The sequence below is a fragment of the Ascaphus truei genome, chromosome 21 (genome assembly GCF_040206685.1).
Source record: "Ascaphus truei isolate aAscTru1 chromosome 21, aAscTru1.hap1, whole genome shotgun sequence".
Classification (NCBI taxonomy): Eukaryota; Metazoa; Chordata; class Amphibia; order Anura; family Ascaphidae; genus Ascaphus; species Ascaphus truei.
In genome coordinates, this window is record NC_134503.1 from 4,509,311 (window position 1) to 4,530,790 (window position 21,480).

Consider the following 21,480-nt stretch of genomic DNA (forward strand, 5'->3'; position numbering starts at 1 on the left):
TGTGGGATCCTTGAAATGTCGCACACAACAGCTTTCTTTGCTAAAGAATGTATTAATCTCTCCCCTGCCAGAGGGTCTAGCAAAAACCCTTCTCTCCTTCCTTGCTTCCCTCCCCTTCTCTCCTTCCTTCCCCTTCTCTCCTTCCTTCCCCTTCTCTCCTTCCTTCCCCTTCTCTCCTTCCTTCCCCTTCTCTCCTTCCTTCCCCTTCTCTCCTTCCTTCTCGCTCTCCTTTCCTCTCTCTCCTTCCTTCCCTTCCTTCCCTCTCTCTCCTTCCTTCCTTCCCTCTCTCTCCTTCTCTCCTTCACCCCCTCCCCCTTCACAAAGCAGGGGGTAAAAAGAGAATGATGGACCCTTTAACCCCTGCTGCTGGCAGCCAAGTGGTTAAATGTAAGTGGTGTCTGCTTTATAGGGGCAATTGAAGAATTGCAGTTGCTCTTTAGGTGGTGACTGGATATTTCGCCCTTTGAAGCCTTTTAACGTGAGGCCGAAAGGCACTTGGGAGTTGCCTGGATATTTCTCAAGATGGCAATTGTAGAATATAAAACCTACTAAATGTAAAGTGCTGCCTGGCCTTATACCGAGATCAATCCCAGTTACTCCTCCTGGATGCATTATATATCTATATCCTATCTTGTCATTATTGATCGATATGAATGATGATGCAGTTTACGGTTCCTGAGTGGTTCATTGATTTTTATAAAATAAATGGGGATTAGCGGAGACGCAGTCACGCGTTTTAGCGCTTCTTGTATTAGGCCAGTTGCTGCTGTGGCGCGCTCTACGGCGGGTCGCACAGCCCTCTATGAGGCAGGCCCCAGTGGCCATGTGCGGGCGCGCAAAGCGCGACGACGCGTACACTGGCAGGGAAGACCAAGAATGTTGTCTTTTCTTGCCGCAACGCGATCACGTGGTTGGCTGGCAGCCATTGGAAGGGCAAATATGCTCCGTTATGGCCGCTTGCTCCCCTCCCCCCCCCCCCCCCCCGCACATCCCATCGCTCCCCTGCAGATCGCGGCTTTTATCTGTGCATGCACCGCCAGGCGCGCATGCACCAGTAAACATGGGCCGTACCCTTACTGCCAGTGTGTTACCCCTTCCACTTTCAGAGGGTTCCAACAGATTTGGAATGCCTGTGTGGCTGCAATGAATGGCTCCCGACTAGATTAGCAGCAGTTCGATTGTTCTGGGAATAGCTCACTGGATTAATTGTCTGTAACAGAAACAGTAACATTTTCATGATGTTTTCTCTGCCTGTTTACCTTGATTTGAGTGATACAATTCATTCGATTTGACTTCTTTTTGCTGCTGTATCTTTCTGTGCCTTTTTGACATGCTGACCTCATTCCATGGTTTTATCCTGTCGTCAATATTTGTAAAAAAAAAAAAAAAAAAAATTATATAAAGGTAAAATGATTTAAAACAAACTTGCCAAGCTCTTGATTTGCCGTTTTCTTTGCATTGGAACACCGGCGGTAGTTGTTTCCAGGGATTAAAGCGCCATTTTCACTGGAATTTAAATGTCTGATGCAGGATTTCAGTATCCTGTCGATTTACTTCTTAATGTGCCTAAGGATTGATTGGATATCAACCGTCCAGCAATGATGTAATAATATAGGGGGGAAACGCGCGTTGGACGCGTGTTGATGATGTCAGCCCCTTTCATGGGGCTATTTTAAGACAGTGTCTGTCAGCCGTTCACTAGATTAGCCATATACAATATATATAAAAAATAGTGTAGTGGCTGGGTACTGATTCCTGGAGTGGTCTGGACCTGTCTAGGTGGTTATACTGCCCACATTAAGATATATGATAGGATATCAACGGCCACCACTATATTCACTATTCTACTAGGCTAACTAGCGAAGAGCTGGGCTTATTTGCTCACTCTGGCTGCATGCATCTTCAGCAGCCTTCTACTCTCCAGTTTCAATGATATATTGGAGTATTTAATAATTAAAGGCTGTCTTAGTTGCACGAGTTACTTTATTTAATTTATTTTTAGTAGTTATCATATTTTCTTTGGTAATATATGTTTTAAGTATATGATATTAAAGGTTAAATTTTAAACATAGGTAGTGTGCATTTAAGTGAATTTCCTTTGGAGTACAGGTCACTGTACCCCTCATTTTTCTCTAAATCCCATGTTTATCAGTGGCGGTGAGCGTTGGATAATGGCGCTTAGGGTTGCTTTGTAAAGCGTTGGATATGCCATTCGTTGTAATGTGAAACATTGGATAACGAGGACTACCAGTACCACTACTTTTTAATTCGCAACACTTAAAAAAAAAAAAAAGAAAAGTGCTTTAATTTTAAAAAAAGTAATATTTCTAAAATATTGTACAAATGGCTTTACACACCTGAATAAAAAAAAATGTAACCCAGACACTTCACTGCATCACCCTTAGGTCACATGTCAACGCTCTTAATAATTAGAATCAAGTTGAAAATAGTGCATTAAACCAAGTTCAGGCCCAGGAAAGTGACCGGTCTATGCTACTGGTTGCATACACGCAGGACACAGCGCAGCCATTCATGCTTCTGCTGGCATCCTATCCAGCAGCCATGATACCTTGCAACCCTGTTCGGCAATTTCCGGAAGAGCTCGGCTAAGCCCTTCCTTTTAGCTTCGTGCTGTCGCTGCAGTGGGGGGTGGGGGAGAAAGAGGTGTGGGGGGCGTGTTCCTCGCTCCCTCGGCTCTTCGTGCGTTTCCGTAACGTCTCGTGCCGGGCTTGCGGAGGGTGACGTCAGCCCAGCGGGCCGGGTATAAAAGGGGCAGCAAGCTCGCGCCGCGTTCAGAGGAGAATCCGGGAGAGCTGCAGAGCGGAGCGGAACCCGACACACTGAGCCGGTGAGGCCGCGCCCCTCTCTCCCTCCCTCTCTCTCTCTGGGGGGGATGGGGAGACAGAGAATCCTGTTTATCTTCCCTAGTTACCCCACCCTCCTGATCTAGCTGGGGCATCCTACCTCTAAATACCCCCCCCCCCCCCCAACTGACCCCATTAACCCCTTCAGTGCTGCGAAGGCCTGTTACACAGCGATCTGAAGCCTCTCCATCACTATTATAATGAATATGTGCATGGTTTTTGTGTTTGAACATTGCAAGTGTTTATATATAGGGTTTATATACAGCCCTGGTGTCACAGACTTGCATAGTAGAAGAGGTTGGAAAAAAAATAAAAAAAATTCACTTCAGTCCATTCAATATAATGTTACATTGAATCGGCTGAGATCCTCATCCTATAATCCTGTGGGTTCAGAGGACGGTAAATAAAAACTCCCCATTAAATATCATTCATTGATAATCTCTTAAAGGGGTGGGGGGGGTGGATAAATAGCTGGCTCCATTGTTGGCAGTCAGACTTCTCCCTGTGGGGTGAGCCCCCTCCCTGTGTTTACTTATTTGCTGTATCCTTCCTGCCTATAAAACATGTGTAACCTTTCCCAGAAACTCTCTATAGTATCAGCCAGCACCGCTGGGGTTGTGTTGCCAGCACAGGCAGTTAGGGGGCTGATCTGCCACAGGCTCGTGGGGCGGTTTGTTTGTTTTTTCTTCCTGATAGGAGATTAAAGGGTTAACGAAGCCTCCCTTGTGTAGAAGATTGTGTATCCATCTGCAATGGTTCACACAGGCACACGAGTTAATATGGATTGCATACACACCTAGGTGTTATCACTGGTGTATGAATAGAATATACACATGCATGTGTTACTTTTTTATAATGTCATTATTTGTGAAGTGTCAGGTGCAATATGAGTGTGGGGTGTGTGTATATGTAATATATATATATATATATATATATATATATATATATATATATATATATATTCTGTCATCTTGTGTGTTCCAGTGTGTGTGTGTGTGTTTTTTTTTTGTTGTATATATTTACAATATCACGCCATACAATATACACACTGATTTTGTTTCCAAAAGCCTATCTAGATCACTGGATCTCCCCCCCACCCCCCCTGGTTTCTATTGTGCGATGTACCAATGTAGCAGGGTTATTGCACCCGCTGGCAAGTTCTCGTGGGATATTGTCATCACTTCCATTGAATCCTATGACAAATCTGCGATATTTTGCATTAGGAGCGGGCGGAATAACCTTGGTTACATCTGCACGGGAGACACAAAGATGCGGGCGGACAACCGTCCCAGGGGCTCCGTTTATCTGCTTATTTTCTGTGACATTCTACTGTTTTTAATCTCTTTCCGCCTATCACAATCCCATGCATTTTTAATTGTGTTATCGTGCGCGCTGGCGAAGGTTTTGTGATAACCTTTATTTAACACCTTCGCTGCCATAGAGGCCAGCCATAAATTGCCTCTGAAATAAATCTTTAACCCCTACGCTGCCAGCCACGCAGTGCAGAGAAATAGAACAGGCCTTTGGCAGCGGACGGGTTACAGATTGCAGCCCCTGTCTCCAAAATGAGCAGTATTTGGATTACCCGTGTTGTATCATATTTAAAGACAGAGGGAGTAACCTTCAGTAATGCATCCAGGGTGTTCAGGGCAGGGAGGCTGCTGCATTGTCACGCCTGTGGGTGTCGGCTGCAGGAATTGCATTCAGGATGAGGAGATGAGTAACTGCCTGTGACTAGGGACAAGCTTGTCTTTAGCACCCACCCAACACAGGCTCCCCCCCCCTGTGAATTTTGGGTTCGATCGAAACATTTGTTTGCCGATTGTAAGCAGTGTGGTGGAAATGGCTTCCCAAGGTCAGGTGCAGGGAGCGGCTCATACTCTATATCATTCCTTAACTTACAATGATAAGTTGCCCCTATCTACATCAGCATGTATTCCCTGTGCTGGGTGTATTACACTGAGCTGACATGTACTGGCAATTATAAACACATTTAAAAGAAACAAAAATGCCTTTATTTTGTTAAGTATATCAGATATATGTTCAAAACTGTTACAGGCCGACCTCGGTTATCCACCGGAACCCGTTCTGGGAGTAGCGTTGGATAGTGAAACCGTTGTAAAGTGAGTCCCATGTTAATTATGGCGGTGAGCGTTGGATAATGCATTCAGGCGTTGGATAATGCATTCCGGCGTCGAAAACCGGCCCTTAGGGTTGCATTGTAAAATGTAGGATATGCCATTCGTGGTAAAGTGAAACGTTGGATAACGAGGACTACCTGTATTGCTGTGATCTATATGGTTTTGTTTTAATGTGCTATTATAGCAAAAGCTAATTTTAGGTTAAAATCTTGGGGGGTTTTGGCACTATTTTATATTGTTTGTGTGTCTGGAGTACAGAAAGAAGATGCTTGCCAAATATATTTATTTTGAATGCAAATTCCCCTTTTTTTGGCCCTGCCACACAAGTATTTCCAGTATCCAGTGGTAGAAATAGCAACATATCCATTGACAGAAAACAAAGGATAGACAATTGTGAAGTCAGAAGTCGGGCAAATCTACTTTACAGAAAGTAAACATTTTTTCATTCAAATTATAGTTAAACAAAAACCCAAATATATTCTAAAAACAGAATTACGGGGGCCCAAAATATGAATAAAATATTGATTCTTTAATCTTGCACAATAAAAAAATAACCTTTTCTAGTTGTAATATATTCACCAAGTTGGCTTTATACTCTGTATTAAAGCATGTTTAAGCAGTGGCGCGTACACAACATATAATAAACATTTTGTGCTCTGGTGGCTTTTCTTTAACATTCTGTGGTCTGCAATTTGTCATTTTCCCTACAGAGATTGGTAAATATTTGCCACATTTTGTTTGCTCATTTCAAAGGGCTTCAGAAAAGGATTAACTGTCTGATATCAGACTGATTAATCATTATAAAAGTAATAAGCATACAGTATTAAAAAAAAATCCTTAAAATAGAAACTGTCCTGCAGCCTCATACTGTGTATGGTCATAGCTGTGTAGCTATCCCCAGTGATGAAGGGTTAAACTTTTCTCGCAGCCCTTGTACATAAATGCCCTGAACATTTGGGATTCCAGTCGTGCGTTGAGATCCCCTATGGTTAAAACCAGCTGCACTCACAAAGCGGAAACTGGAGCAAGTATGGGCTCCTCAGCATCTCCTGCACCTGGTGCTGCCATTTTCTCTGCTTCTTTCATAGATATCCATCTATATCAATGCCTTGTACAGACCGCACACAGCGAGCCCTGCTCCAAAGGGTTTCTGGAAGTGGGGCGGCCTTTGATGTTACTGATGGATATGGGGAGGGCATTCCATTCCCTGACTCCCTGTACCCAAGGGGCACGACCACATATCTTTGCATTGCACACTCACGTGTTCCCCTTTTCTTCCCTTGCTTCAGTGCTATATTTTTCTTACCTCTCCTGGGGAGGATGCAATGTGCCTCAGAAATGTGAATAGCGGGTGTCACAATGATGCAGTTCCATCCCAGAGGTGGCTACACAGAGGGCACTGAAATGCTAATTGAGAACTGGAATTTTATCATGGAACCTACTTGTTCACTTTTTAATATGCATCCATTGTAATGATGGCTGGGCTGTTATTCACAGCAAAGATGCCAACAGTAACCAGATATTACCATGTTAACACACGCTGAATGCTGGGTATGGAAGTCCCTGAATCAAAGAGCTTACAATCTATAACAAAGGCAAAGGGTGGGGAGCTGTGTGTTGGTCCTTTCTTCCATGTAGTAAAAAGGAGAGAGAGGGAGTAGTAACAGAGGTGGGAGAGGGAGTAGTAACAGAAGTGGGAGAGGGAGTAGTAACAGAGGAGAGAGAGGGAGTAGGGGGTGTGATACCTTTTATTGGACAAACAAGTAGTTGATATGTTACAAGCTTTCCAACCTCTCGGGTTCCTTCATCAGGTCTACCTACCTCTACCCCGAGAGGTTGGAAAGCTTGTAACAGATAATCTACTTGTTGGTCTAATAAAAGGTATCATATCCCCACTCCCTCTCCCACCTCCGTTACTACTCCCTCTCCCACCTCTGTTACTACTCCCTCTCCAACCTCCGTTACTAGTCCCTCTCCCACCTCCGTTACTACTCCCTCTCCCACCTCCGTTACTACTCCCTCTCCCACCTCCGTTACTACTCCCTCTCCCACCTCCGTTACTACTCCCTCTCCCACCTCCGTTACTACTCCCTCTCCCACCTCCGTTACTACTCCCTCTCCCACCTCCGTTACTACTCCCTCTCCCACCTCCGTTACTACTCCCTCTCCCACCTCCGTTACTACTCCCTCTCCCACCTCCGTTAGTACTCCCTCTCCCACCTCCGTTAGTACTCCCTCTCCCACCTCCGTTACTACTCCCTCTCCCACCTCCGTTACTACTCCCTCTCCCACCTCCGTTACTACTCCCTCTCCCACCTCCGTTACTACTCCCTCTCCCACCTCCGTTACTACTCCCTCTCCCACCTCCGTTACTACTCCCTCTCCCACCTCCGTTACTACTCCCTCTCCCACCTCCGTTAGTACTCCATCTCCCACCTCCGTTAGTACTCCCTCTCCCACCTCCGTTAGTACTCCCTCTCCCACCTCCGTTACTACTCCCTCTCCCACCTCCGTTACTACTCCCTCTCCCACCTCCGTTAGTACTCCCTCTCCCACCTCCGTTACTACTCCCTCTCCCACCTCCGTTACTACTCCCTCTCCCACCTCCGTTACTACTCCCTCTCCCACCTCCGTTACTACTCCCTCTCCCACCTCCGTTACTAGTCCCTCTCCCACCTCCGTTACTAGTCCCTCTCCCACCTCCGTTACTACTCCCTCTCCCACCTCCGTTACTACTCCCTCTCCCACCTCCGTTACTACTCCCTCTCCCACCTCCGTTACTACTCCCTCTCCCACCTCCGTTACTACTCCCTCTCCCACCTCCGTTACTACTCCCTCTCCCACCTCTGTTACTACAATCTATGAGAAAGAAAAGAATGTGGCAGCACCAGTTTCAGTGGTAGAGAGACTGGCAATAGATGTTTATGATGATGCAAATGCTTTTACTTTGATTTACCTGTTACAGTTACATATTCTGTTCCTCCCATCATCCAGCTAGCATTTTCTGTGTCCTGTCATGTTGTCACTCCGTAGACCCCGAGTCCAGGTATTGTGTGATGTGCTTGCAGTGACAGTCTTCCCCTCCCCTGCTTGCTGTGTTCACAAGTCACTAAGTCATGTTGACACATCTTCACCTATTTCATGCTGCAATTTGGCTCCTGTCGATAGGTCAAAATCCCTCTTCCAAAACTGCATTATATTGTGTGACCTGTGCTGTGGTTTCTATACAGCGATCTCCTTCTTGTGCACGTTTCCTGTTTTGGTTTGGATTGTGGGATTGGTAAAATGTTGTTAATCTCCCTTTTAACCCTTGGCTGCTAGCAGGTCCTGTAACACCCTACTTCACATTGCTCAGAGTATAAATATGAAGATGTAAGTGCCGACTGTCTTCCTCCGTCTTGTGAAACATTATGGCGAAAGGAATACACCATATTGAAACATTACGGGGAGTTGGTAACCGGTAAAACAAGATGGAAACGATTGCGTAACTTCATGTGTTCCCCTCCGTCTCCTTTCTATAGGGCACTTGTATTACTCACGTGAGTTTCCTGGATATAATGTATATGTACGCACTGCTTCAGAGCCATACTGAACCACGACTTATAGATTCTCATAAACTACTAATGGGGTCCCCATCAAAACACTGACTCATAGCCTATTTAAGAAACCAGCGGTTGACATGGCAAATGGTTGTGAGAAATGGGCCCTTTCTGTGGCTAATGTTGTCCTTGTTTTTCAGGTAATTGCATTTTAGTCAGTGCTGTGTTCTAGGAAATCACCCCTGTGTTGCATCTAGGACAGCGGGGCAGGCATTAGGTCTTGTTGAGATTCTACTTCAGGGCGTAGGATGGTGCTCTCTACCACACCCGTAACATCAAGCCCTGGAGTTCTGGACGGTTCTGCAGTGCCGTGGGCCGCAGTGTGAGCCAGCACTTGACGTCTTTGAGCATCTGTTGTTTCTCCTGCAGCAGTTTAACAATACTAAGGGCCTCCGATTTCCAGCACGTACAAAGCGGCCTCTCTCAGGATTCAATAGCATATTCTGCACGTTCCCTTTACCTTTCCCTGATAACATTGCTGGAAGGAAAGCTTCGCTCTGGGGGAAGTGCGGCTTTATTTATATTCATTGCTGCTCTGAATCTGTGCAGACGATTCTTATGAACCTAGATTTCAAACTACGGTATTTATGAAGGAGGCTGGCCCACAGATATTTTGAGTTTGATGCTTTCAGTATCACCTTTTCCCCATTAAGATGATCGTACGCACTTTGGCTTCTTGCTATATAGTGTATAAATGTTTACACTCAGTGGGCTATATATATATATTGTTAGCACCTAAATCAGGAGTGGCCAACTCCAGTCCGCAAGGGCCAACAGCAGGTCAGGTTTTCAATGACTTGGCCACCTGTGCTGAAGCAGGGATAGCCTTAAAACCTGATATGTTGATGGTCCTTGAGCACTGGAGTTGGCCACTCCTGATCTAAAGGCTCTAAGATCAGTGGACCATAATGTGCCTTCTTAAGACTGTGCGCCGTTTAGTAAATATTTCCCAATTTGAGTGTGAATTGTCTAAACCAGCAATTTATTACAAATTTGGCTCTTTCAGGGACATACACGAGATTACATCTGTAGGAAGGTCAAACCACGATCTGACTTTCATTGGTGGTTTCCTCACTTCCACACCAGTGAACTTGAGCTGTGTTACTTAAATGTGTGGTGTTTTTTTTATTAAAGGATATTTACTAGATGTACTACAACATGGCCTCAAACCTATTAATTCAAGGGTGCTCAACTCCAGTGCTCAAGCGCCCCCCCCCCCCCCCCGACCCCAAACAGGTCAGGTTTTCAGGATTGCTCTGCTTCAGCACAGGTGGCTCCAGAGCTTTGACTGAGCCTCTGATTGAGCCACCCGTGCTGGAGCAGGGTTATCCTGAAAACCAGACTTGTTGGGGGGAGGGGGGAGGAGGGGCTGGAGTTCAGCAGCCCTGCCTTAATTCATAGCTATTTAAATACAGCCGGCATAGTTGGGCAATGTGCCGATATGATGGTAATATTGCAATTTTTTTTTTAATACTGTAGACTTATTGTCATTTGAATCGCAGTATTGCCATCCGCCGTAGAGTTTTTCAAATAATTGGGTTATTGGTGTGTTGTTTCTATTGTGTGTTTTGTGTTATTTTCTCTACTTTTTATTCAACAGAAGTAGAGAAAGGAGCGGCTCAGTGAGTAAAGACACTGACTGGCACCAAGTTTGAAGCAGGGGAACCTGGTTCATTTCCCAGTGTTGGCTCCTTGTGACCTTGGGCAAGTCACTTTATGTCCCTGTACCTCAGGCGCCAAAAACATAGATTGTAAGCTCCACGGGGCAGGGACCTGTGCCTGCAAAATGTCTCTGTAAAGCGCTGTGTACAACTAGCAGCGCTATACAAGATACAAGAACATGCTATTATTATTATTGATCTTTATCAAAATAAATATCCTGATCCATTCATTCATGTCGTTACCAATGTAAATGTATTTATTGCTCAACTGTAAACCTCCCTTTGCCGTGTCCTGGGTCCCTTACAAGATTGTTTTGGGAATGGGGTACTGCTGATGTTCAATCTCCATGTGGTGTTTTCCCAGTGTGCGATTAGCCCCGCAACGCTTTGTAAATCAGTCTGTTCCTGGCGTCTCTGGTGGCAAAGGGTATCGGTGCCTTGCAGAGCATTGAGCAGCAAGCCTGTCCGACAGGAGATGGGCCTGTGGGTGAATTTAAAGTCATGCTAACAGGGAATCCCAGAGCTTCCAGTCCTCTTACTGCCCAATCCTCCTTCATATCTGTGACCACATGCTTATTCTCACTAATCTTGCCCTTAAGGACAGGCTATGTCAGTGTTGGCTTTGGGACTGGCTGGCTTGAGTAGGACACAGCCGCAGTCTGCGCTTGGAGCGAACGCATTGAGCCAAGCACGCCCAGATAAAGCTGCTGTGCACGTACATTGCAGCTCTATAAATATCCGCCCGTGGAATGTTCTTTATCAGACATTTAGGATACCTTGTCCCCGGGCGGTGGCCAGGGTTTTCCGGATATCCCTGCTTCAGCACAGCACGTGGAAGGAAACAGGCTGCGTGTTACCGGTCTTGTCTTTACCCCTGGAATTCAACGTGGGGCAGATCTAACCTGGGAAGTACATTTTATGGGTCTGTTCCCTTCGTATGCTTTAACATCTCCAGTGACGATTGCAACTTTGGCCAAAAATATTGCCAGGAAAATGTACTTTGAATCCCAGAGCGCAGGACATTAGACATGCAGAGGGGTTGTTAAACGCAATGCTTCCCTGGCAGGTTAGCGGGAGTATGTACTGGTTTCTGACGTCTGAATAATGCATTAGCAGGGCGAAGGGCAACGAGGAAAAGGCTTCATTTGAAATAGTGCAGCCTGGAAGTTTGTGGGTGAAGCCTGCGTGTTATCAGCCCCGTACAGCTGGGGGGAGGAGCAAGCGGCTGCAATCTGCAGCAATGTGGGGTTTATGACCTGAGGAATGCTGCAGCCCTTATCTAGGAGGCTGGTAGTTGCTGATAGAAGCTGCACTGAAATACCTTTTACACAGCACTGTTCAGTCATTGCACAAAGTCTTGATGTACGTGTTTAAGGTTCAGCTCCATAGAGCCAGTATAACCTTTACTAGGTTCATTATGAGACCTTAATTATATCTACTATTTATTTATTTTTGCTTCTACAGTGTTGACGTTGTACATGGTGCGGTTTATATAATTTTACAGGCGTGTTATCGAATTTCCAACCTAATGTTGATGCCCGAGACACAGGGAGATGTAGTGAGTTGTCCAAGAAGTTACCATGGAATTATAACTGGATTCACATACATGAAAAGCCAGAGTCCTTATCTCAAAGCTTTCTTCAGCACAGGTGGCTCGATCAGCTCCTGCTTCAGCACAGGTGGCTCAATCAGAGTCTGAGTCTTCGAATGAGTCACCTTTGCTGAAGCTGGGATATCCTTAAAACCTGGCCTGTTGAGGACTGGCTTTAAGCACCCCTGTCGTAACCTGCAGTCTGTTAGTAAGTGGCACTGCACCTTTAACCCATTCTGGAGGCCTGCAATTTATTATGCTGCAGCTTGTTTGACTCTTGCCGTGTATGTGGGGCGTTGTATGGGTCTGCAACGAAGCTGTTAAGATTCAGGCTGCAGAAGTCTGCAGTAGTGCTGGGGACGGAGCCCGCAGAGCTACTGCTGAGCAGTGTGTTGGCAGCAGACGGACACGGTGACGTCAGCTGATTTGCCGCAGGAAAGATCAGTTCATTAGTGCTGCCCCAAAGCACTTCCAGAACAATGCGCTTCTCTGCTGACTTTCACAGATAGCCTTTTATCCAGTTAATACCAGCATGGAGAGGCCAGCTCGGTCAGCAGCCTTCAAACATTTCCAACGCTTCACAAACAAGTCCGTCCCTAATCCTGAAGCTTCCTCATATGAAGGATTTCGGGGGTTCGAATGTATTAAATGCATCACTCTACAGTATAAACAGATAGGTGATTTCAAATGCAAAGGTGAAATGATGTAATAAAGACTAGAGCACTACAAGTAAACAGAGGACATTGGGAATAACTGTGCCCAGGGTCTTCCAATCTGTATGAGTCCATATATGTGCTCTTGAGCTCAGTAACGGGAAGGTGTAGTTCTCCGTTTTTACAGAGGAATGATACAGGACGTGGGTTTGCGTTTTGGTTATCTAGGTCAGGCCATGCTAAATTCATTGAATGTCAGCGGGGTAACCTTGGGAAATACACAGGTCCTTTTCCCCCCACTTGTCTGTGGCATCAACATTAGATAATAAGGGCCATAATCCATCGAAATGGGGAATTTCGGCCGCTTTGGCGTGTAGATCAAGCCCCTAAGTAGTCATTGCACACTGTAGCAAAGATAGACTCTTAATCCCACAGCCGAGGGGTGGCCAACTCCCGTCCTCAAGGGTCACCAGCAGGTCAGGATATCCATGCTTCAGCACAAGTGGCTCAGTCACCTGTGCTGAACCAGGGATGTCCTGAAACCCTGACCTGCTGGTGACCCTTGAGGACTGGAGTTGGACATGCCCGCTGTAGCTGCACACCGCAGTGTGTACACTGGGGGTGGTTGGAAGTCCGAGCGCACACACTTCCACATTCCTGTCTGATTGGAACAATGCGCGCTGTTTCGCTATCTCATGTCAGGAAACCGTAGTGCAGCAGGATGGGGCCCTGCTCAGTTACTGTGACGTTCACAGGGTGGGGCCTGGGAATTGCAGAGCCAAGCAAACCCTTTGGGGAAAACAGCAGTTCTTGATGTGTCTACGCCCAGGCAGTATTTGGTAAATGAATGTTTGAGAGGGGTACTGATGTGATACCACAAAGGGCCACGTACCCCAGTAACAGAGGCAAACATACTTAGATTGATGCTTAAAAGTAGCTATATAAACCTGCATAAAATAATCATCTTTGCAACTCCTGATTCATGTATTCCTTGTATAGTGCTGACCATGTACACAATGTGGTAGGCAAAGCTCCTGCCCCCAGGAGCGTGCAATCTAATTTCTGGTGCCCACGGTCACAAGATACGGACGCTGGGATTGAAACCCTTTTCACCCACTTCAAATGCAGTGTTGTTAGCACCAGTTACTCTGCTACTGCTTTCATAACTTGCTTATTTAAACTGCTCCATACCCGCCGCCGAGGGGGCTCAGGATGCCGCAGGTTGTCATACTGCAGTGAGGTTTTGCCGGGTATCCCGGCGATCCGATGCGCTGCCTGCTGGCCGTTCCTCTCCATGCGATAACTGCGATGGAATGCTTCTGGAGAGCAGCCAAACTATCCCGGAGCCTGAATATCAAAGCAAAAACGCACGACTGAGCTGCTGCAGTGTCCGTGCAGGAGTATAATATGGGGGTGGGGGGCGGCCTTGTTTGTTTCAGGTGTGGGTGCTGTGGAATGTGAGTGAGACCATTTGTCCTGTTTCTTCAGCCTCCTCCCAGTTTCCAAGAGAAAATTGATCCCGGCAGTTGTCTTGACAACTCGCTGGTTCCCTTTTACTGTTGGAGGGGAAACGCATGTACCACGACCAAAAATAGCATCTTATGAATTCCTTAACCCCTTTTACGCCGAGGGTTTCATTATGGATTCCTTATCTTTTCTCCACATAGGTTTTATTTATATATGGATAGAAATGTGAATTTCTTCATTTCTTCCTTGTGTAGTGAGTGGTATGCATGTATATCTTTATAGCGCGCCCAGTGGCGGACTTAACCGTTTGCTGCCTGTAGGCTTGGGGGGCGGCCCTCCTCCGCATAGTAGCGACGTCACTGCGGCATGTGACATCACGTTGTCATGGCAACGCATCGTCATGGGTCGTCGTGACGAGGCAACGCTACAGGAGGGGGTCCGCTCTGAATAAGGTAAGACTCACTCACACACACACAGTGTCGCCAGAAAATTCCCACTCTAGATCAGGGGCGCACAAACTTTATTCTTTGCACAACCCTGCTCGCGCCAATGCCGTATCTATATTTTGGCAGAATTGGTGCATTTTTATTCATTTTTTTAGCGCTTGAATTTACTTTTTTTGTTGCCAGCACAATAATAGCAATATATTTCAAGCCACTGGCAAATAAAGTGTTAAGTGACTCCCTTCTGACCTGCATTAAGGAGGCTTTGTTTACTTGTCTGACTCTTTACCAAGGTAGCAGTTGTGTTGTTGCTGTGCTTAGCTGACATGGGCTTGATTCATTTCAGAAAATGGATTCATGCGGAGTTAAAGTGCTGGAGACGGCAGATGACATCCAGGAGAGACGCCAGCAAGTCTTGGACCGTTACCTGCGTTTCAAGGAGCTCTCTACCGTGCGGCGGCAGAAGTTGGAGGATTCCTACCGCTTCCAGTTCTTCCAGCGCGATGCAGACGAGCTGGAGAAATGGATCCAGGAGAAACTCCAGATCGCATCAGATGAGAACTACAAAGATCCGACTAACCTGCAGGTGAGAGCTTCAGCTTTGAATCCAGAAAAGCAAGTCTGGATCTGTGTCCAGGACCCGCACGGGGACTGGATCTGTGTCCAGGACCCGCACTGGGACTGGATCTGTGTCCAGGACCCGCACTGGGACTGGATCTGTGTCCAGGACCCGCACTGGGACTGGATCTGTGTACAGGACCCGCACTGGGACTGGATCTGTGTCCAGGACCCGCACGGGGACTGGATCTGTGTCCAGGACCCGCACGGGGACTGGATCTGTGTCCAGGACCCGCACTGGTCCTGGATCTGTGTCCAGGACCCGCACTGGTCCTGGATCTGTGTCCAGGACCCGCACTGGGACTGGATCTGTGTCCAGGACCCGCACTGGTCCTGGATCTGTGTCCAGGACCCGCACTGGGACTGGATCTGTGTCCAGGACCCGCACTGGGACTGGATCTGTGTCCAGGACCCGCACTGGGACTGGATCTGTGTCCTGGACCCGCACTGGGACTGGATCTGTGTCCAGGATCCGCACGGGGACTGGATCTGTGTCCAGGATCCGCACGGGGACTGGATCTGTGTCCAGGACCCGCACTGGGACTGGATCTGTGTTCAGGACCCGCACTGGGACTGGATCTGTGCCCAGGACCCGGACTGGATCTGTGTCTAGGACCCGGACTGGATCTGTGTCCAGGACCCGGACTGGATCTGTGTCCAGGACCCGCACTGGGACTGGATCTGTGCCCAGGACCCCCACGGGGACTGGATCTGTGTCCAGGACCCGCACTGGGACTGGATCTGTGTCCAGGACCCGCACTGGGACTGGATCTGTGCTCAGGACCCCCACGGGAACTGGATCTGTGTCCAGGACCCGCACTGGGACTGGATCTGTGTCCAGGACCCGCACTGGGACTGGATCTGTGTCCAGGACCCGCACTGGGACTGGATCTGTGTCCAGGACCCGCACTGGGACTGGATCTGTGTCCAGGACCCGCACTGGGACTGGATCTGTGTCCAGGACCCGCACTGGGGCTGGATCTGTGTCCAGGACCCGCACTGGGACTGGATCTGTGTCCAGGACCCGCACTGGGACTGGATCTGTGTCCAGGACCCGCACTGGGACTGGATCTGTGTCCAGGACCCGCACTGGGACTGGATCTGTGTACAGGACCTGCACTGGGACTGGATCTGTGTCCAGGACCCGCACTGGGACTGGATCTGTGTCCAGGATCCGCACTGGGACTGGATCTGTGTCCAGGATCCGCACTGGGACTGGATCTGTGTCCAGGATCCGCACTGGGACTGGATCTGTGTCCAGGATCCGCACTGGGACTGGATCTGTGTCCAGGATCCGCACTGGGACTGGATCTGTGTCCAGGATCCGCACTGGGACTGGATCTGTGTCCAGGATCCGCACTGGGACTGGATCTGTGTCCAGGACCCGCACTGGGGCTGGATCTGTGTCCAGGACCCGCACTGGGACTGGATCTGTGTCCAGGACCCGCACTGGGACTGGATCTGTGTCCAGGACCTGCACTGGGACTGGATCTGTGTCCAGGACCCGCACTGGGACCTTAGTTCTCAAACGAATAGAATTAGCAATAACTCCGGCATGATGAAACTCAATAGGTCAGGAGGTCGCCGCTCCCAGGAGCTTACAATCTAAGAGGTACTGTTAGATACTTAGGCCGAGTCCATGGTCCCTGCTGGCGTGCAGAGGCGCAGGGAAAGCGGGTGCTTTCCCTGGCCTTGCGGTTGCTTACCGCACGCGCTGTCAGCAGCCGTCAGGGGGCGGGCCGGGGGCGGGCACGTCACTGGCCAGGGGCGGGCCAGTGACGTCACGGAGCTGGTTCGCCCTCATTGGGCGAACCGCTCACGTGACCGGCCTGTCTCGCCGGCAAGCGGGGGAATTTAAAATTCCCCTAAGACCTGCGCTTCCGGAAGCGCAGGGGAGCGCGCCTCAGCGTGCTTCCGCCAGCAAGCAAGTAACATGGCCGAGGACTTAGAGTAATCGTTCCTCTTGAGCGCTTTCTGCTACTTTATCATGCCTTTTTAACCCCATTGCCTCCAGGGGGTCAAGCAAGGCATTGCAGGCCCCTCAGGCAGATCCGGGTGTACAGTTCCTTGTTCACTTGCATAAAATACATAGAAAACCCAGAGAGAAATACTTATTCCAACTATCATCTTCTGATGGAGCAGCAGAGTTTTGCATTGTTGCAGTACTAGCAATATGGAAATTAAATACATGTATTGTTCCCAAAACCCCTACTAGTCCATGCTCCGTGTACTCGTCACTGGTCATGAAGGTTACAGGCGCTGTTGGTCTGCACAACCATTGGGACGGTGTATGGAATAGATCGTGTATGGAATAGATCTTTCTGATGTCAAATGCTTAACACGTGTGTATATTCTGTGTACGAGTGACCTCTTTATTTACCACGTGCCGGGCTCTGACGGATCAGTCCGGTTCTGTCCCTCGTAGCACCCAGGAAACGGGTCAGGAATGTGTGCTGCGCAGGAAGGCGATGCTGAGTTTGTATGGTTTCGTTGCAGGGGAAGCTGCAGAAACACCAGGCCTTCGAGGCAGAAGTCCAGGCGAACGCGGGAGCCATCGTTAAACTGGACGAGACTGGAAACCTGATGATTTCCGAGGGGCATTTTGCATCGGAGACCATAAGGGTGAGTGTTCCCAAAGCTGAATATAGGAGCTTGCAGTACGTTTCTGTTTAGTATGCTGCAGCGCTGATTGGAATAATAGTTGGAGAATAATAGTGTGAGGATACCATCACTTCTAAACACTATCAGATTGTGTCCCAGCATTAAATAGATTAATGCAGCCTTTCATGATTGGGGATTGTTTTTTCTCCATGAAATTCCACATTCTGCCGTTAGTAACAATACCCTTCTACACCCTCCAAACAGTTTACTGCTTAGCAAATAGCATCACTGGAGGCCTGCATTAATTACACCGGCCTGCATTAATTACACCGGCCTGCATTAATTACACCGGCCTGCATTAATTACACCGGCCATTCTCCTCTGCCCGCACAAAAATACTAATAATTGCTCGGGGTGCTCTTATTCACTGTGGTACGGGTGAATGTGTTACACAACGTGACTCAGGTGTGTCCTGGGCTAGGGAAGTAGGGGCTTGTGACACAGCTGTGCAGTGTCAGGTGGGTACGGTATGCATTTTCATAACGCATCTGTCTGTGGTTTAGTCTTTCACGCCATACCGGACCGCACAGCGCCCGAAAGTAACCGCTGTTCAAGTGGGGGCTCACATCCTAGTAGGTGAAGGCGCCTGGCTGTGCAGTGATGCCCTCTGCCTTCTTTGGTGTTTGTAATCTTCTTTCTAGCTCTGTTTCATGAAAACTGATGCACATTCACAGCCCCTTTTAACATGGGAGGGGGTAACAGCTACTGTTGAGGGGTGGGCAACTCCAGTTCTCGAGGGCCAACAGGTCAGGTTTAAAGGATATCCCTGCTTCAGCACAGGTGGCTCAATCAGTTCCTGCTTCGACACAGGTGGCTCAGTCTTGGACTGAGCCACTGATTAACCACCTGTGCTGACGCAGGGATATCCATAAAACCTGACCTGTTGGTGGCCCTTGAGTACTGGAGTTGGCTACCCCTGGGTTAGATGCTACCATTATCTCCTTTGCTTTTATTGCCCCACGGAGTATTAAAGGGGTTGAAGCAGTTTGGGCCTTATTAGAGCCCTCTCGTGTGTCCCTATATCCTGGTATTTACCCGGAGTCCAACATAAGTCCCGGAATTTGTGGTTAGTTGGACACAGCCCCCATTCCGCTTCCCTTTGGTCCCAGTTACAAACATTATTGGTACTTGTGCTGAGATAGTGGGAGACACCTGTACTGTTCCCGTGGGCCTACTCGCCACGCTCAGGTGTGCGCGCTGATACTGTCAGGTAGTCCATATTCTTTAAACCTTTTACTTGTCTCCTGATTGTGTGAGTCTTGACGTGTCCTCCAGAGTGCGCCCTTTGTTGCGTGAGTGACAGCGCCCTTGTAGGGATTGTAACGCTTGTTTCCCACCTGTCAGACCCGGCTGGTGGAGCTGCACCGCCTGTGGGAACTGCTGCTCCTGAAAATGCGAGAGAAGGGGGTCAAACTGCAGCAGGCTCAGAAGCTGGTGCAGTACCTGCGGGAGTGCGAGGACGTGCTGGACTGGATCAATGACAAGGTGCGTTCATTGTATGCTCGGGTTCGTGTTCGAGTGGTGATAATCGCATCACAATTTCTTGGCCTCACATCTTGGGGTTTTGGAGATGTTAAGATGAATAAATAATCAGGTAGCTGAGAGAATAAAATAGGAGCCAGGCTGCATTTTCAGGACCCAGCACATTGTATCTGTGTGACACTTGACACACACACACACACACCTCTGCTCTCGGCTCCAACTAGTCCCACATCAAGCCCTCGCACTCGCATGCCTCTTGCTCTCCGCACCGAGCGACGCAGTGACAGACGCGCCCTGGCACTCTCTTGCGCCCTGGCCCCCTCTCGCACGCACTGCCGCCCTCTCGCGCGCACTGACACAGACAGTCATCACAGCACACAGGCACCGGGAGGGATGGGGGGCATTTTAAGGACTGGTTTCCTGCGATTCTTCACTTTCTGATGATATCCACTTGCTGGGGAAGGTAAGGAGAGTGCGTTTGGGAATTTGTTGCAGACTGTAGCATGTCGCTATGACGGCAGCGCGCGGACCTGGTAATATACACGATATTCCTGCGTTATTTGCCTGCCTCGGGTCTTCCCGGCCGCGAGGATTTGCGATTAAAACATTCCACGTCCTCTGTAACCAGGAGGCGATCGTCACGTCCGAGGAACTCGGGCAGGACCTGGAGCACGTGGAAGTTTTACAGAAGAAGTTTGAAGAATTTCAGACGGACCTGGCCGCTCACGAGGAAAGGGTTAACGAAGTCAACCAGTTTGCGAGCAAGCTCGTCCAGGTAACAAAACGAGGGAACCGCTTTCCTCCTCCGCGCCAAATAACCGCCGCAGTAACCGCATGAACGCCGGTATTCGCTTGGTCTGCAGGAGGAACACCCCGAACTGGATTTGATCAAGACCAAACAAGATGAGGTGAACGCCGGCTGGCAGCGCCTGAAGGGGCTGGCTCTCCAGAGGCAGGGGAAGCTGTTCGGAGCTGCGGAGGTTCAGCGCTTCAACAGGTGTGTGAAGCTGATGTGTTATCTTTGTCTCGGGGATACCCTGTTACTGGCCTATAGTGCCGCAGAGGCTGCAATGTGTTGCAAATGTGTGCCAGGCCCCTCTGGAACTAATCTCTTGGGCTCCTGTGGGTGGCTCGCCCACACATCGCCATGAGTTTTTACCTGAGTACCTGAGTGGAAGGATGTTGGCCGGACAACATGTTGTACACTGGTTTTGAGATTGGCCCGATTCCATTCGTTCTCACTTAAAACATTCACCATATGGGATCGGTGAATCCGGAGCCTCCAGGGAAAGCGCATGGTGGATATTTCTTTCAATCCTAGACCTTTCTTTATTATGCTGTGAAGCAGCTTCTTTGTGCTAGCGCAGGGGTGCGCCCAGTTTTCTCTCTGCGTCCTCCTGCGCTCTCCTGCCCTGCTCGCGCCCCCTCTGCTCGGCTCCGGCGTCAAGTGACGTTGCGGGGTCATGTGACATCACCCCGTGGCGTCATTTGACTCCGGGTTACCATAGCGACGCGACATTGAAGACCAAGTAAGAGACGTTACAGAGGCCTTGCACGGTACCCCGGCATTTCATTTAAATGCCTTGGGTGGGAGCGCGGGACCTCTAGCTGCCGCGCCCCCTTAGAAAACCGTGTGCGCACCCCTGTGCTAGAGTACATTTTAGCCCCACTCATCTGAATGGCCCGACACTCTGCTCCGGTACTGGGAAAGGACTTCAAACTTATTGAGCAAGAGCCCTAACTGTGTATTTCATTAAACTAATGCAGACGTTTGAACGTGTGCAAGCTGGATCTTTATAACATGCATGGACAATGTTGGATCCATAGCACCCGTGCAGGTTGCAGCAGAATGAAACAAGCTAACCTACTCCTTTCTTGGCTTCAGAGATGTAGATGAAACCATTGGTTGGATCCGAGAGAAGGAGCAGCTGATGGCATCCGATGACTTCGGCAGAGACCTGGCCAGCGTACAAGCCCTTCTCCGTAAGCACGAGGGTCTGGAGCGGGACCTGGCCGCACTGGAGGAAAAGGTACAATGCCCCCCCGGCCTTCTGGCAGGTTCCTCTAAGGACGCGGGAGGACAAGGGTGGTAAGGCCGCAGAGCATGACTCTGATCCTTCTGCGTGCAGGTGAAGGCTTTATGCACAGAGTCGGACCGCCTGCAGCAGTCGCACCCACAGAACGCCCCCCAGATTCAGGTGAAGGGAGAAGAGCTGATCACAAACTGGGAGCAAATCCGCACCCTGGCAGCAGAACGTCACACTCGCCTCAACGACTCTTACAAGTAAGTGTTGCTCAAC

The 21,480-nt window shown here is 48.9% G+C and overlaps 1 protein-coding gene across 8 annotated transcripts in view; it reads left to right on the forward strand.

Annotated features, from left to right (window-relative positions):
- Nucleotides 1-2,708: 2,708 nt before the first annotated feature.
- SPTAN1 (spectrin alpha, non-erythrocytic 1) overlaps nt 2,709-21,480 on the forward strand; it is a 49,432-nt gene continuing 30,660 nt past the window's right edge. For all 8 annotated transcript variants that reach the window (XM_075578595.1, XM_075578598.1, XM_075578596.1 and 5 more), the window contains exons 1-8: nt 2,709-2,848; nt 14,766-15,005; nt 17,534-17,659; nt 19,043-19,183; nt 19,809-19,955; nt 20,044-20,177; nt 21,066-21,210; nt 21,310-21,464. In XM_075578595.1, the coding sequence (XP_075434710.1) occupies nt 14,769-15,005; nt 17,534-17,659; nt 19,043-19,183; nt 19,809-19,955; nt 20,044-20,177; nt 21,066-21,210; nt 21,310-21,464 (1,085 nt within the window). In that variant the 5' untranslated portion in view covers nt 2,709-2,848; nt 14,766-14,768. The remainder of the gene's footprint in view (nt 2,849-14,765; nt 15,006-17,533; nt 17,660-19,042; nt 19,184-19,808; nt 19,956-20,043; nt 20,178-21,065; nt 21,211-21,309; nt 21,465-21,480) is intronic.